Source organism: Puntigrus tetrazona, chromosome 3 (assembly GCF_018831695.1).
Source record: "Puntigrus tetrazona isolate hp1 chromosome 3, ASM1883169v1, whole genome shotgun sequence".
Classification (NCBI taxonomy): domain Eukaryota; kingdom Metazoa; phylum Chordata; class Actinopteri; order Cypriniformes; family Cyprinidae; genus Puntigrus; species Puntigrus tetrazona.
The window spans coordinates 25,428,825-25,441,949 of NC_056701.1; the positions used below are offsets into that span (position 1 = coordinate 25,428,825).

General features: G+C 39.2%; 4 protein-coding genes across 9 annotated transcripts in view; 2 read left to right on the plus strand and 2 right to left on the minus strand.

Annotated features, from left to right (window-relative positions):
- narfl (nuclear prelamin A recognition factor-like) overlaps window positions 1-1,241 on the plus strand; it is a 6,123-nt gene extending 4,882 nt beyond the window's left edge. For both annotated transcript variants that reach the window (XM_043236009.1, XM_043236008.1), the window contains exon 11: window positions 718-1,241. In XM_043236009.1, coding sequence (XP_043091944.1) covers window positions 718-959 — 242 coding nt within the window. In that variant the 3' untranslated portion in view covers window positions 960-1,241. The remainder of the gene's footprint in view (window positions 1-717) is intronic.
- A 538-nt stretch (window positions 1,242-1,779) lies between these two features.
- On the minus strand, window positions 1,780-8,844 carry hagh (hydroxyacylglutathione hydrolase). Of its 5 annotated transcripts, none has more exons than XM_043234948.1 (10): window positions 6,420-6,641; window positions 5,214-5,377; window positions 5,077-5,141; window positions 4,849-4,966; window positions 4,105-4,213; window positions 3,109-3,212; window positions 2,871-2,972; window positions 2,711-2,790; window positions 2,454-2,592; window positions 1,780-2,422 (listed from the first exon to the last, which is right to left on the minus strand). In XM_043234948.1, the coding sequence occupies exons 1-9, from the start codon at window positions 6,487-6,489 to the stop codon at window positions 2,493-2,495; spliced, it is 912 nt and encodes a 303-aa protein (XP_043090883.1). In that variant the 5' UTR covers window positions 6,490-6,641; the 3' UTR covers window positions 1,780-2,422; window positions 2,454-2,492. The 5 variants fall into 5 exon arrangements, with proteins under 5 accessions (XP_043090883.1, XP_043090882.1, XP_043090886.1 ...); XM_043234947.1 differs by lacking the exon at window positions 1,780-2,422 and adding an exon at window positions 7,741-7,878 and having other exon boundaries at window positions 2,429-2,592; window positions 6,420-6,679; XM_043234951.1 differs by lacking the exons at window positions 1,780-2,422; window positions 6,420-6,641 and adding an exon at window positions 8,688-8,844 and having other exon boundaries at window positions 2,429-2,592.
- Window positions 7,339-8,326, plus strand: fahd1 (fumarylacetoacetate hydrolase domain containing 1). Its single transcript, XM_043234952.1, has one exon. The coding sequence runs from the start codon at window positions 7,597-7,599 to the stop codon at window positions 8,254-8,256; it is 660 nt and encodes a 219-aa protein (XP_043090887.1). The 5' UTR covers window positions 7,339-7,596; the 3' UTR covers window positions 8,257-8,326.
- A 145-nt stretch (window positions 8,845-8,989) lies between the features above and the next one.
- On the minus strand, window positions 8,990-10,871 carry msrb1a (methionine sulfoxide reductase B1a). The gene is made up of 4 exons (XM_043234953.1): window positions 10,711-10,871; window positions 10,210-10,352; window positions 9,835-9,949; window positions 8,990-9,682 (listed from the first exon to the last, which is right to left on the minus strand). The coding sequence occupies exons 1-4, from the start codon at window positions 10,763-10,765 to the stop codon at window positions 9,663-9,665; spliced, it is 333 nt and encodes a 110-aa protein (XP_043090888.1). The 5' UTR covers window positions 10,766-10,871; the 3' UTR covers window positions 8,990-9,662.
- Between the last annotated feature and the right edge of the window lie 2,254 nt (window positions 10,872-13,125).

Genomic DNA, 13,125 nt, shown 5'->3' on the forward strand with positions numbered 1-13,125 from the left:
TGCCGACTGTTGTCAGCTCTAACGGCGCAGATGGTGAAACGGGTCTACTCTGGTTAAAATCTGCCTTTTAATCAATTAATAATCAAAAAGTTGAAAATAAAGTCGTATGTAGGGTTAGGGTTAAAGGTGTAAGGGAGGGCTTTATTGTCCCAGCGAGGTGGCACCCATTTAATAATTTGAATTTAAATGAAATTTAAACTCACTAGGTTATTATTGCGTACTGCAATACCGAGGTGCAGATAATTGCCACTGTTTGTAATTAGTATAAATGCATTTATTTGGCCTTAATAAAGTGTATTAATTTTACTTTGTCGGTGTAGCAACTGCTAGAATGTTAAAAATGTTCACTGTTAAGTAAATATTTTAAAATTGTTTTGTAATATTTTTATTTTTTTTTGAAAAGCCAGACAAAATAGTATAAAGCATATATTGGCACATATTTAATTTATGCAACGTTGAAAATGGCGAAATATATAGGGGGAAAAAACCTCAAATGTTTGGGTTCGGGTAGTTCTGTGTTTTCATAGTTAATGTATGTATTTTTTTTTTACTGTTTCGGTCCATAGAGTGAATTTCGGTGTTGTCATCGTTGAATTCGGATACCGTCCTCTTGAACGATGTCTAATCTAAATTTGCACAACCTGTATTAGTCATAGATGATGGTGTTCATTTTAAAACACCATGGGATTGACGGACGCTTTGCACTGCGTCCTGCAGGATGTCTGAATGGCGGCGGTCAGCTGAAGCCGTCGTCGGATCAAACTAACAGAGAGCTACTGCAGCAAGTGGAGGAGCTGTACCGCGGCGAACGTACCTCAGAGCCAGAGCTGGACTCCCGAGTGGCCGAGCTCTACCGGGGCTGGCTGGAGAGCGTGGGAGAGGAGCGGGGCCGACAGCTGCTGCACACGCAGTACCACGCCATAGAGAAGAACACCAACGGCCTCAGCATCAAGTGGTGAGGAGCCACCAGACTCTCAACTCTTTGTTTCTTTGCCTTCCTTCAAATGTTTGTCCAAGCTAAGTTAAACTTTAACCAGCTGAGTTAAACTTTAAGATGCGTTTGACACTAAACCAACTATGAACAAAAGTGATTGTGTTTGAAAAGACAGGCGAAGTCATATTTCCTGCAAATATGCTTCTATAAAGTAAAGTAAGATTACTAATAATTCCTCTCTTTACTGTTTAGTTTTTTTTTTTCAATCCATGAATGTTGCCCTGTGTTATTTTTCCTTTCATGTATTTGTGCGCTCGTTTCAAAGATGCAATAGATGTTACTATACAGTATGCACTGAAAATGATCTTTGCTATTTATGATAATACATTTTTATCATTCCATGTAATTCTATTTATCGAGAAAATAAACTATAAATATTTTAATTCTATTAAATGTTTATATATATATATATATATATATATATATATATATATATATATTTGTGATTTGTTTTACTTTTTCATTTAATGTAGGTATTTTCTGGTCTTTTTTTAAATGACCAAAAACAACCAAAATGAGACTATTAAATATTAAACTTGAAAATTACATTAATCCACATATTGCCTTTTTTTTTTTTTAATTCACATGTGACATTTAAAACTAATTTGATACTTTTTTAAATTGCCATTTTTTGTGCAAACTTGTATTCGAGAAGGTTGGAAGACATTTATTGCAACAAGAAAATTCATATTTAACAATATAATTTCATACAAAAGCGGTTAATAAAACAACACACTATTAATCGAGATCGTAGCTGGATTTGTGAAAACAAACAAACGGCTGTGTAAACTTACATTAAGACTTTATTCAGTTTGAACACTATAATTATTAATGTTATTTTTGATCACAAAAAGTGCAAGTTCAGCTGAAACGATAACTGGATGAGCTACAACTAGGCGAAAAGCTGAGACCGGTGTGCAGCGTTCGATCATATATCCAACATTCAAAATCATTCAGAAACATCAAAATAAACCATTTCACCGAATCCCGTTTTCTGATGGACATAAAAATACACCAAATATAATTTAGCTGGAACACCTCGCTTCGTTTATAACATCTTAAAAATAATTATTTTTGATTTTACAAAATAAAACATTGCACATTAAGAAAACATTTAACCACGTATCATCGGTTCGTGGCCTGTTTCGTTCCCGAAAAGCTGAATGCGTCCAAAAAAAAAACCTACGTGACCTTACGTAAATACGACCTTGCCTTCTCAAAACAGACCCGGTATGATATTATGAAGTTTCTGTAAAAGTAAATAATTCGTTTTTGTTTGATCTATTGCTTGCAGCGGTGTTTTAAATGCATTGTTTTACGGGGTTAACAGTCCTGTGTATTGCTCACCGAAGACGATACGCTGCCTCGAAGGAAAAAAAAAAAAAGGTGAAAATAAGCAGCTCGATAATTGTGCTTGTGCTGTAGATGGAGTTTCTGCATGTCCTGCTACTGTTAGTCGAGACATGAGCGTGGTGTTGATGGAGACCAGCCTGAAAGCTCAGTTCTTTGGGACTCTAAAGCCGTCCTTCTCCTTACGGACGCTTTTCATGGCTTCGATCGGGTCACTGGTCCCGGCGTGCTCTTGTACGGACTTCTCTCTGAAACGCAAACACAAAGACGCGAGGGGGAAACGCGTTTAAATAGCAATAACCCAAAGCGCTTAGATGGTCCAAAAAGGTTTGCGCGTGACGTATATTTAGCAATCGTTTGACATGCCTGACTCTCATGAAGGGGTTAAACGTGAACTCGTCCGCCACCGTAGAGGGAATGGTTGGCTCTCCGTTGTCGTACTTCTCCTAATCGGTTCAAGACAAGGTTATTCAACCGCCTGCGCCGTGATAATATTTGCAGGGAATACATGAGAAGAGTTAAACACCTTGGCCCACGCTAGCTTTTTCTGGATGGCTTCATTTTTCGGCTCGACGTGCCGCGCGAACTTCAGGTTATTGATGGTGTACTCGTGACCGCAGTACACGCGCTGAAACAAAAGCACATCGTGACTTGTTTAGATCGTGTGACTTCCGATGAGCCATTTCGGTGACCATGAAGAGCATTTACTGCTTTGATATTGCATGAGCAAGGTCTTATAGCGCAGAGGCTGGAGGAACCGTTACCGTCTCTGGAGGAAGACGGCCTAAAATCTCGATCAGGGCTTTATACATCTCATCAGCGGTCCCCTCAAAAAACTTTCCGCAGCCGGCCACGAACAGAGTATCGCCTGTTTATAACAAAAACTGGAGGGTTAATACAGTATATCACACGTCAGACTGTCTTTTATTCGTTGTGGATGTCTTCGGAGGATCAAAAGTGACATTGTTAGTAATGATTTACTTCTATTTCATTTCAACGCTGCTCTATATGGATCGTGGCTTTCACAAACATCACACTCATATTAATAATAATAATAATATAATGTTTCCTGAGCAGCAAACCAGCATAACAGACTGATTTCTGAACGATCATGAGACGCTGAGTGTCACGTACAAACAGTCTGATTGGCTATTTAGAGTAACTCCGCCCACCGACATGTGATTGGGCGAGTCAACATTTTAAAAAAAACAACAAACGTCTGTCATCAGCTCTAATTGTGCAGATGGTAAAAAGTGACTTACTAAATTTTATGGGTTCGAATCCACCTTTTGGCAAACTTTTTTTTTCAAATCACATTTATTTCAATACAAATTAAGGACATTATCAAAAGGCTGAAGGTATCAGGCGGGGTTAGGGTAGGTGTGGGTAAGGCTTTATTGTCCCAACAAGGTGGCATCCATTTAATAATCTGAATTAAAATGAAAATGTACACTCAATGAGTTATTACTGCGTATTGTTTTATAATGTACTATATAGAGAACTGCCACTATTTGCATTCAGTATTGCAAAGAGCAGAAATCCTGTTATTTGAACACAGTGTAAAGAGCCTCTATATATAAATATATTAGAATAGAAAGCAGTTATTTTGCATTTTAATAATGTTTCTCAATGCTCTGTTTTTACCACAAATAAATGCAGCCAAGAAAAAAATGCATTTAATGCATCCTCGCTCATTAAAAGTGATCGTCTCTTTTGGAAATACAAATTTCGATTAGTATTGCATATAAACTATGTTGTACCTGTAAACACAGCTGGTGGTTCAGTGCTGTTTTCTTTTGTTACAAAATAGCAAATGTGACCGCTGGTGTGACACGGCGTGAACAAACACTTTACATTCAGAGAGCCCACCTGGAATGATCATAAAAATAAATAAGAGAATCATAAAACTGGCACGATGATTCAGATCGGCTAAACTGCATTCAAAGTCAGTTTGTGCACACGATTGGACAATAGTATCAATAAAGTTTAGGGTTGGTAAGATTTTTAATGTTTTATAATAAAGCTCACATTTACTCTAAGATTTATATGATGTGCTTTAATATTGTGAAATATTATTGCCATTTGCAAACGTTTTTTTTTATTAAAATTGCTTTAAAAAAAAAATATTTATTCCTGTGATCAAAGCTGAATTTTCAGCATCATTACTCCAGTCTTCAGAGTCAGGCGATCCTTCAGAAATCTTTCCGATATGCCGATCAAATGCTCAAGAAAACGCCTGCGATCGTAATAAATGACGAACGGTTTCCCGCTTCAGATCCGTTTGTGGAAACCGCGGTTGTTTTCGATGAACAGAACGTTAAAAAGAACCAGCATTTCTTTCAAATGAAAGCTTTGGTAACGATGTGAATGTCTTCGCTGCCGCCTTTGATCGCACGGGTTCATCCTCGCTGAATAAAACGTCCGCTACTTACAAATAAATAACGATAAATCATACGAACCCCAAACGTTTGAACAGTGGTGTGTATTGCGTAAATCGGACTCACTTTGAAAGTGCTGTAGTGTGTGACTTTCTGAGTTAAAGCACCCACTCGGTCATCTCCGCCGTACACGGTCAGCCCCGGCATCAGCTTCACCAGCTTCTCATTACCTCCTGCGTGATCCCTTGAAATGACACAAAACATCACTCAGCTTCTGTCCTATCAGTGCATGCATACATGTATGTATTTATATGAAGCCTTGAATGCCTGCGCTTTGCTCCGGGTCTGTCTCACCAGTGATGGTGGGTGGTCAGGACAGTCTTGAGCTTCACGCCATGCTTTTTGACCGCATCTACGACCTGACACAGACGACACTTACACATCTATTGCACACAGAGATGTGCGACGCACCCAACAACAAATAATCTCACTTTCTGAGGCTCGACTGGGTCGACGATGGCCGCTTCCCTGGTGTCTTCGTCGATGAGGAGGTACATGTAGTTGTCGGTGAGCGCGGGCAGCAGTTCTATCTTCATGTCTGTCTGCTCCACCAGAGACGACTTCCTAGGAGCGGAGTGAAACGAGGCCGTGGGACCTGGACACCAGAGGTTCACCGTCGTTACCAATGACAGCGCGAATGACGTTCATGTTACATGAAAAACCTGAAACACTTCAGCCACGACGACTTTAGCTGCCGTAAGGCTTTTATATACTTCCTAGCAGGTAAAGGCTGGTCCTGTTTGGCCATAAGCTGGTTAAAGATGGTAGTCTGGACCGGTCTTTAAAGTTTAGTCTTCTGTGCTCATCACAACTGCATTCATTTGATACATACAGTATGTAATATTTGACAATATTACAGATTTTACTTCGTGTGTGCAGCGAAATCAGTAATACTGTGAAATTTTACTACAAAAATAATTTTTGTTTCAACTAATGATCCTTCAGAAATTATTCAAATATATTGATTTGATGTATTTCTTATTATTATTATTATGAGTGTTCTTGTTATGGATTTTTTTTTTAAACAAGTTTACAAAATATTTATTTGAAATATGAAAATGTAACAATTATAAATATCTACACTAATATTATATTATTATTATTATTATTATTATTATTATTATTATTATTATTATTATTATTATTATACATTTTAACTGGTTAAAAGTCATCTGCATGCAAAACTCTGCCCAATAGTGTGTTTTAGAGATACATGCGTGTCTATCATGTCCAGTGTTTTGATGCTGGGTCTAAATATTTCATTTAAGCAATACTTTAAACCATTATGCACGGAATGTTATTGCTATACACGCCTATCGACACAAGTCAGGTTTCAGAAACCTTCGTATAGGGTTTTGCAACTTCCAACAGCGCACTGCAATTCGTGTCACAATTCCCTCACTCACTCACGCACACACACACGCACAGCGTCGCGACGCACGCACGCGACAGGTCGTGCTCGGTGACGTATATCAACAGCCAAGATGATGTAACTCTGCTCTGTTTTAGGAGCAACTCAACAGGATCTCTACCAGAGCCGAACGCCGTCTCGTTTGACAGCGCCGGCACGTCGTTACATACCGACAGACACACGTCGCTCCGATCTCGCGCGAGCAAAGCTCCTCGTGCAAACGTACCGAATCTGCGCGCGACAGCTCCGAGCACACCGAGAGCGCAGGCACCCGCCGCCAGCGACCTGATCCACATATCAGGACTCGAGTTGTCTGACACTACAGTCAGCACAGGGAGGAAGTACAAAGTCTGCTTCGAGAGCGAGTCGGCCCACTTTTTAACTTTGACCTCCCGTTTAACCAATCCAGAACGGGGGAGTGTCGCGCGTGCTGCCGTATTCCGCGCTGTATTTTGGGTCCTTTACGAACTCTACTATAGTAAAGGCCTGGGAAAGGAAAACATGTGCATGTACATAAGTAAAGAAAATAAAATATGCCAGGGGTAAACTTTAAAACGTCTATTATCAATAGTATTATTATCATCATTATTGATTAATTAATGCCAAGGTACCAAAGATAAAATTACAGGAAATACCAACGTTACCTACAAAGAGGTGGCATTACATGCAAAGCATCGATTAAACACGTACATAACAATAAATAAATAATGCATGTATATATATTCATGCTTAGCATTTAGGAGAGTTTTAACTAAAGTTATTTGTTTTTTATATTGAAAATAAAAGATTAAAATAATAATAATAAAAGCTTTAATAAAATTAATTAAAAAGATTAAATAAACTGTTTTCAAAGCTTTAAAGGTCTGAATAAAAACAGAAATGAAATAGTTTGGATATTCTGCTGAACCTCTTTTTTTAAAAAAACAATAAATAAAGTGATTTCCTTGATTTCTCCATTTCCCATTTATCTGTAATTATAATACTGCTATATACATATACACATATATATATATATATATATATATATATATATATATATATATATATATATATATATATATATATATATATATATATATATAAGCGAGCCTTCGCAACTAGTGGCGTCAACAAAGCGTCATTAATATTCAATAACGCAGCTGTCGCCATTGGTCAGATTTCAAGTACGTTCGCGTGACCTGATTAATATTCATGAGCTAAGCCTTCTCCGTAGTAGAACTCTTTTAATTTCGCTTTTAGTAGCTGTGGTGGACGACTCCAGAAGGAATAATGTCTTCTGGACCTAATTACACCCAGTCGTATCCGTTTCTTGATCGCTTTATTTGCACTAGATAACTCGCACTGTCCCGACCGCCCTCCGGCCGAAGGTCATTCGGTCTCTCTGCTGGCGTCGGGACTCCGAAATGAGCGCAAAGAATATCGCTCGCTTCTGGGAATGGGGAAAGAAAATAATATGCGTCGGGAGAAACTATGCAGATCACGCCATCGAGCTCAAAAACGCCATTCCCAGCGAACCCGTGCTTTTCCTGAAGCCCCCGTCCGCTTACATCAGGGAGGGCTCTCCTATCCTGCTCCCCTTCTACACCAGCAGCCTCCACCACGAGGTTGAGCTGGGGGTGGTGATTGGAAAAGCGGGCACCTCCATCCCTCAGTCTTCAGCCATGGACCACGTGGCTGGATACGCGCTGTGCCTGGACATGACGGCTCGGGACATTCAGGACGAATGCAAGTCCAAAGGTCTCCCGTGGACCCTGGCCAAAGCCTTCAACACCTCGTGTCCCATCAGCGACTTCATCCCCAAGGAGAAGATCCCAGACCCGGGGAGCGTCGACCTGTGGCTGAAGGTGAACGATGTCGTTAAACAGAACGGAAGCACGTCTCAGATGATCTTCAGCATCCCGTATCTCATCAACTACATCAGCGAGATCATCTCCTTGGAGGAAGGGGATCTCATTCTCACCGGGACCCCTAAAGGAGTGTCAAGCGTCCAGGAACAGGACGAACTTCAAGCCGGGATTGATGGCATCGTGACTATGACCTTCAGAGTGGATCGAAAAAGTTGATTTCTATTTTACAGAATAGCAAACACTGTATGATGTTGTCTTTTCTAAATAATAAAAAAAATATTACGTATCTTGTTGCTGTTTTATAGCATTCTCTTTCAGCTATCTTTATTTGAATCCCTGTCATGCAACTTGTGACATTAACATTTTACCAGCACTAAACTGTCTTTGTTTTACACACCTCTGCTTGATCTGTGGTTTATCAGTTACAAGAACATCGTGTAGAAAAATCTGCATGCGCTTGCGCTTTTCTCGAATGCAGTGACAGTCCACGAGTTTGAGGAGTCTAACTATAATAACAAGCAAAACTAGTTAACTATCAGCCACTTGTGATCGTTACACAGTTTTAACATCAGCGCGTTTTAAAAAGATGTGAAGTAAACCGGTGGCCCGCTTTAACATTAAATGTTTATAACAAATAATTAACAAACCTGGCGTAGGTTGCTTCTATTGACCTCTACACAGACTCTGGCTGCACTTCCAAACTGTCAACATGCTCCGTTACACACTCCTTCTCAAAAACTATTTATCCAGTAACTTAAAAGACGTCCCTCGTTGAGGACGGCGGACTTTGTGCATCTCTTGGCTTTCCATCAACGTGTAACAGCAGAGGGGTTTAGTGCTTGAAATCTCTGCAGCGACTGAAACGGCGATCTACAGAAACAGAAACCTCAGCAGTGGTTCGCACAATTATTTCAAGCATGCAGGCCGTGCAAAAACGATTCATTCAGCATTTGCGTTATCAAGCAACCAACTCATTTAATTTAAGAGGTAACAACTGGTCTACAGAAAGGCATACAAGATCATATGCGTACTACCGTTCAAAGTAAGATTATTTATTATACCATTTATACTTATATAAAAGAATCCTGAAAGTAACATCATGGATTTCCAGGCACAGCTATTTATCACTGATGGCAATAATAATAATAAATGTTTCTTGAGCAGAAAATCAGCACAATAAAAGGATTTCTGAAGGACTGTGACGCTGAAGACCCGAGTGATTACGGTAGAACTTCCTCTTCACTGTCACCGTAAATAAATGAAAGTTAAATATTCAAACAGGAGAGAGTTAACTTAAACTGTAACAATATTTCAAAATAATAATTTGATCAAATAGCTTTCAAAAATATTAAAGCGTCTTTACTGACCCCAGACTTCTGAGCAATAGCGTATAGCGTGAGTATTATAAAAGACCTGATCTTGCATAGTTGTGTGTGTTTATTGAAAGTAGCGGATACTGGGAGTGAGCTTCTCCGTGTTTCCCACGAGGCTGTTTGCACATCAGTGCTCTGATGGTTCCTCTGCTGGGTTTTCGTCAGAGCCTTTCATACGCCGTCCGCACAGAAAACACAGCCGAGCTTCTCCAGACGCTCTCACGGACACATCCTCTCCAACATCTGGCTCTACCGGAGCTCATTCCTTACTGTGGAAGAAAACGGTAGGGTTTCGCAACGAATCGAAAACTTAAAACGGGTCTATATGGAGCGCTTGCTTGAAGAAATCATGTTAACGGCAATGTTTTTATAGCGAATGAAATGTTAAATATCGGATTCACTGTATGAGTTCGCGGGATACCTTTAGGGACGAACTTCAGAGAGCTGCTGAATATTCAGAAGCGTGAGAGGCCGTGTTGGGGTCCGTCGTTCACAAACTCATGGCCAAGGCCATTCCCACACTTGCCACATTTAACCTGCGGAAGACCACACAGATCCAGATCCCGCATTAAAAGGAGCCAGCTAAAAATTCACCAGCCGAGACGTAGATTAATTTGTTTCTTCATCAGAACAGAGCTGGAGGAAGTTAGCATTAAATCGCTCGCTCGCTCCCCGACGGATGCTCCGCAGGGAACGGGTGCCTTTCACCAGATCTGTTCTGAGGAAGACCTTGTGGACATGATCAGCACTAATTCATACTGGGGTTAAAGACTTCTGTGGGTACTGTAGGCTTCACCTTATAAGCCCCCCGTCTTTCCTCGTGTTTAGACACGCTGTTTTCGTGGATGGTTTCGGTGAAGGCCGGCCAGGGTGATGAATGCTCATATTTGGACCTGCTGGAGAACAGCTCATGCCCACACTGAGCACACACATACATGCCTGCAGGACACACACACACACACACACAGAATCCCACTGCCAGGGTTACTAACTTGCCGGAAAGTTACTAAAGCTAGCATTCAGCTACATTCTCTTTTTTTTTAATTGATGTATGAGATTAAACGGACCACTGAGGAACAAGAAAAAGGCACTGGTTACCATTAACATACATTAGCTTGTACCGTTTTTATGATGCCTTGGCAATATTAAATGTCAAACAATCACATCAGAAGTATCTTATATGCCAAACCATAACAGTTTACAAGAAGCGTAACGTTAAAGGAGGTTTACTAAAAGAATGGCACAGCCAGCTGCACGCCTTGTTTACATGTCACGCAGCTCGCCGGGGTCAGCTTACCCGTCTCAAAATGATCCTTATAAAACTCCCCTCCAGAGAACGAACAGAAAGACATGACTTACACCGACTGTGATCAAGTTCAGGCGCAAGTTTGTAACTCTCTCTGTCGACCGGAGTGTATTATAAGCTCAGCTCGGAGCGCGTCTGCACCACGTGACCACGCGTCGGCAGGGACCTGTTCAGGTTCGTCTATTTATTTTTTTATTTTTTTATTTTTTTAAAAAAAGAGGTAGTATTGTAAACGACACAGAATAGTGAAGAATTTTTTTTTTAATATAAAGACAACAACATAAAGCAACTAAATAAAAGGCCTTAGTCAAAGGGCTGATTAGGACATACATTACATACAAATAAAACGTTTATTAAGAGCTTTTAATGAAGATGAGTGTTTGTTGACATGTATATAATAGGTCATGGTCATTTCAAGGCTTTCTCATTAAATCTACATGTCAACAAACACTCACATATATATATATATATATATATATATATATATATATATATATATATATATATATATATATATATATATATATATGCATCTGTATTAGTTTTTTAATTGGTGTTTCAATATTTGGAATAAAAAAAACTTCTCTATAAGAGTACAACAACATCTATTTGTAAAATAAAATAATTGCATCTATAACCTTTCGCTTTTACCTTGGCTGTTTACGAAGGAATCAAGGAGATAAACTAGCCAGTTTTATACAGATTAATAATAATTTATTTATGGGGACCAATTAGGGAGATGGGAGGAGCTTATAAGGGAGGATAGCTGTGACAGATAATGAAAAAGCTGTAATTAAAGTATTCGTTAAAGTCCTCAGCGATGATCGTGTTTCAGAGGACACTAAAAGATGCAGATTTCACCATGTAAGAATTAAAGAGGGCTCTACGAGGAGCTAAACACACAGCTCCTGGTAGACATGAGATATGCTAAGCAATGATTATCAGACAGATCTTTGAAAGTTATTAGAACTATTTTTATGGAATGCATATGGAATGCAGGATAATTCCTTCTTCATGGAAGCATGGCATGATAGGAATCCAGTCCAATTAATTATAGACCCGTTGCATTTACAATTTATGTAAATTGATGGAAATAGCTTAAATTATATACTAGAAATAAAAGGTCTTATGTTTCCACATCAAAGTGGATTGAGGGCTGTAAAAAAATATAATAGATGCTGTTTTAAGTCTGGAAGCTGATCATCAGAAAAGCCCAGGCAAATAAAAAAGTTATTTGATATCGAGAAAGCTTATGATATGCTCTGGAAAGAGGGTCTTTTAATAAAACTTGTATGGGAATTGGAGGAAAGTTATATAACTGGATTATGGGCTTTCTACTTAATAGAACAATACAAGTTAGGATAGGAGTATTCTAAGATATATTCAATAGATAAAGGAAATACGTCAAGGACGTCTATGCAGCCCAATATATTTTAATATTATGATTACATTTTTAGCGGTCTTAAAGGTGATATCTGAATATGGAAAAGAGGACGTAACACTGATTATGTGTCTCAAAAATTACAAAAAGCAGTAGATAAAGTGGATGCGTGGGCAAATAATTGGAGTTTTACATCATCTGCGGATAAAACCAAACTAAAATACTAAAGGTTGGGTTGAAGCTGTACAAACAGGAGAGAAGAATCTGAGAAGAATTGATTAAGAAATGTAAAAAAGGGTTAAATATTTTACGCTGTTTATCTGGGATAGAACGGGGAGATTGTAGACTGTCTTTGAAAAGGATTTACTGTACATTAATTGGACCAAGTTTGGATTATGGAAGTATAATTTATGGATTTGCATCTGAATCCACACGCAAGAAGATTGGAGCATGGAAATAAAAACATTAGCAGCTTTGGATGGGAAGAGGATGCTAAAAAGGAAGGTCAAGAAGTTGGTATTGCAGACTGTAATGTTGATTTTCAAACACATACACGAATGAAGAATGAGAAAGCTGCACCTAAGAAGGTTATTGCACAGCCGTATTTAAAACGGTTTGATCCATCGTGGGTACTTATATTTACTGATGGCTCCAAGGACCCTATCTCAGGTAAAACAGCTGCTGCTGCATTTATTCTTAAGTTTCAATATTAAGAAGAGAATAGCTGATAACGTATTAGTGTCTGCTGCAGAATGAATCCCAGTGTAGTAGCACTTCAGTGGGTAGAGGAAGTAAAGCCAAGGTTAGTAGTAACATGTTCTCACTCTTATGCAGCTATAAGAGTATTGCAGGTGGAGGGAAATCATGAAGGCGGGACATTATATATGAAGTTTGTTTAGAATTGGTAATATACGTTTAGTCTCATTTCTGTGGGCTCCTACACATGAGGGAGTGGAGGCCAATGAAGTGGCGGATAAAGCAGCTAAGGAAGCTCTAAATCACCCAGACATAGATGTGGCAATTGG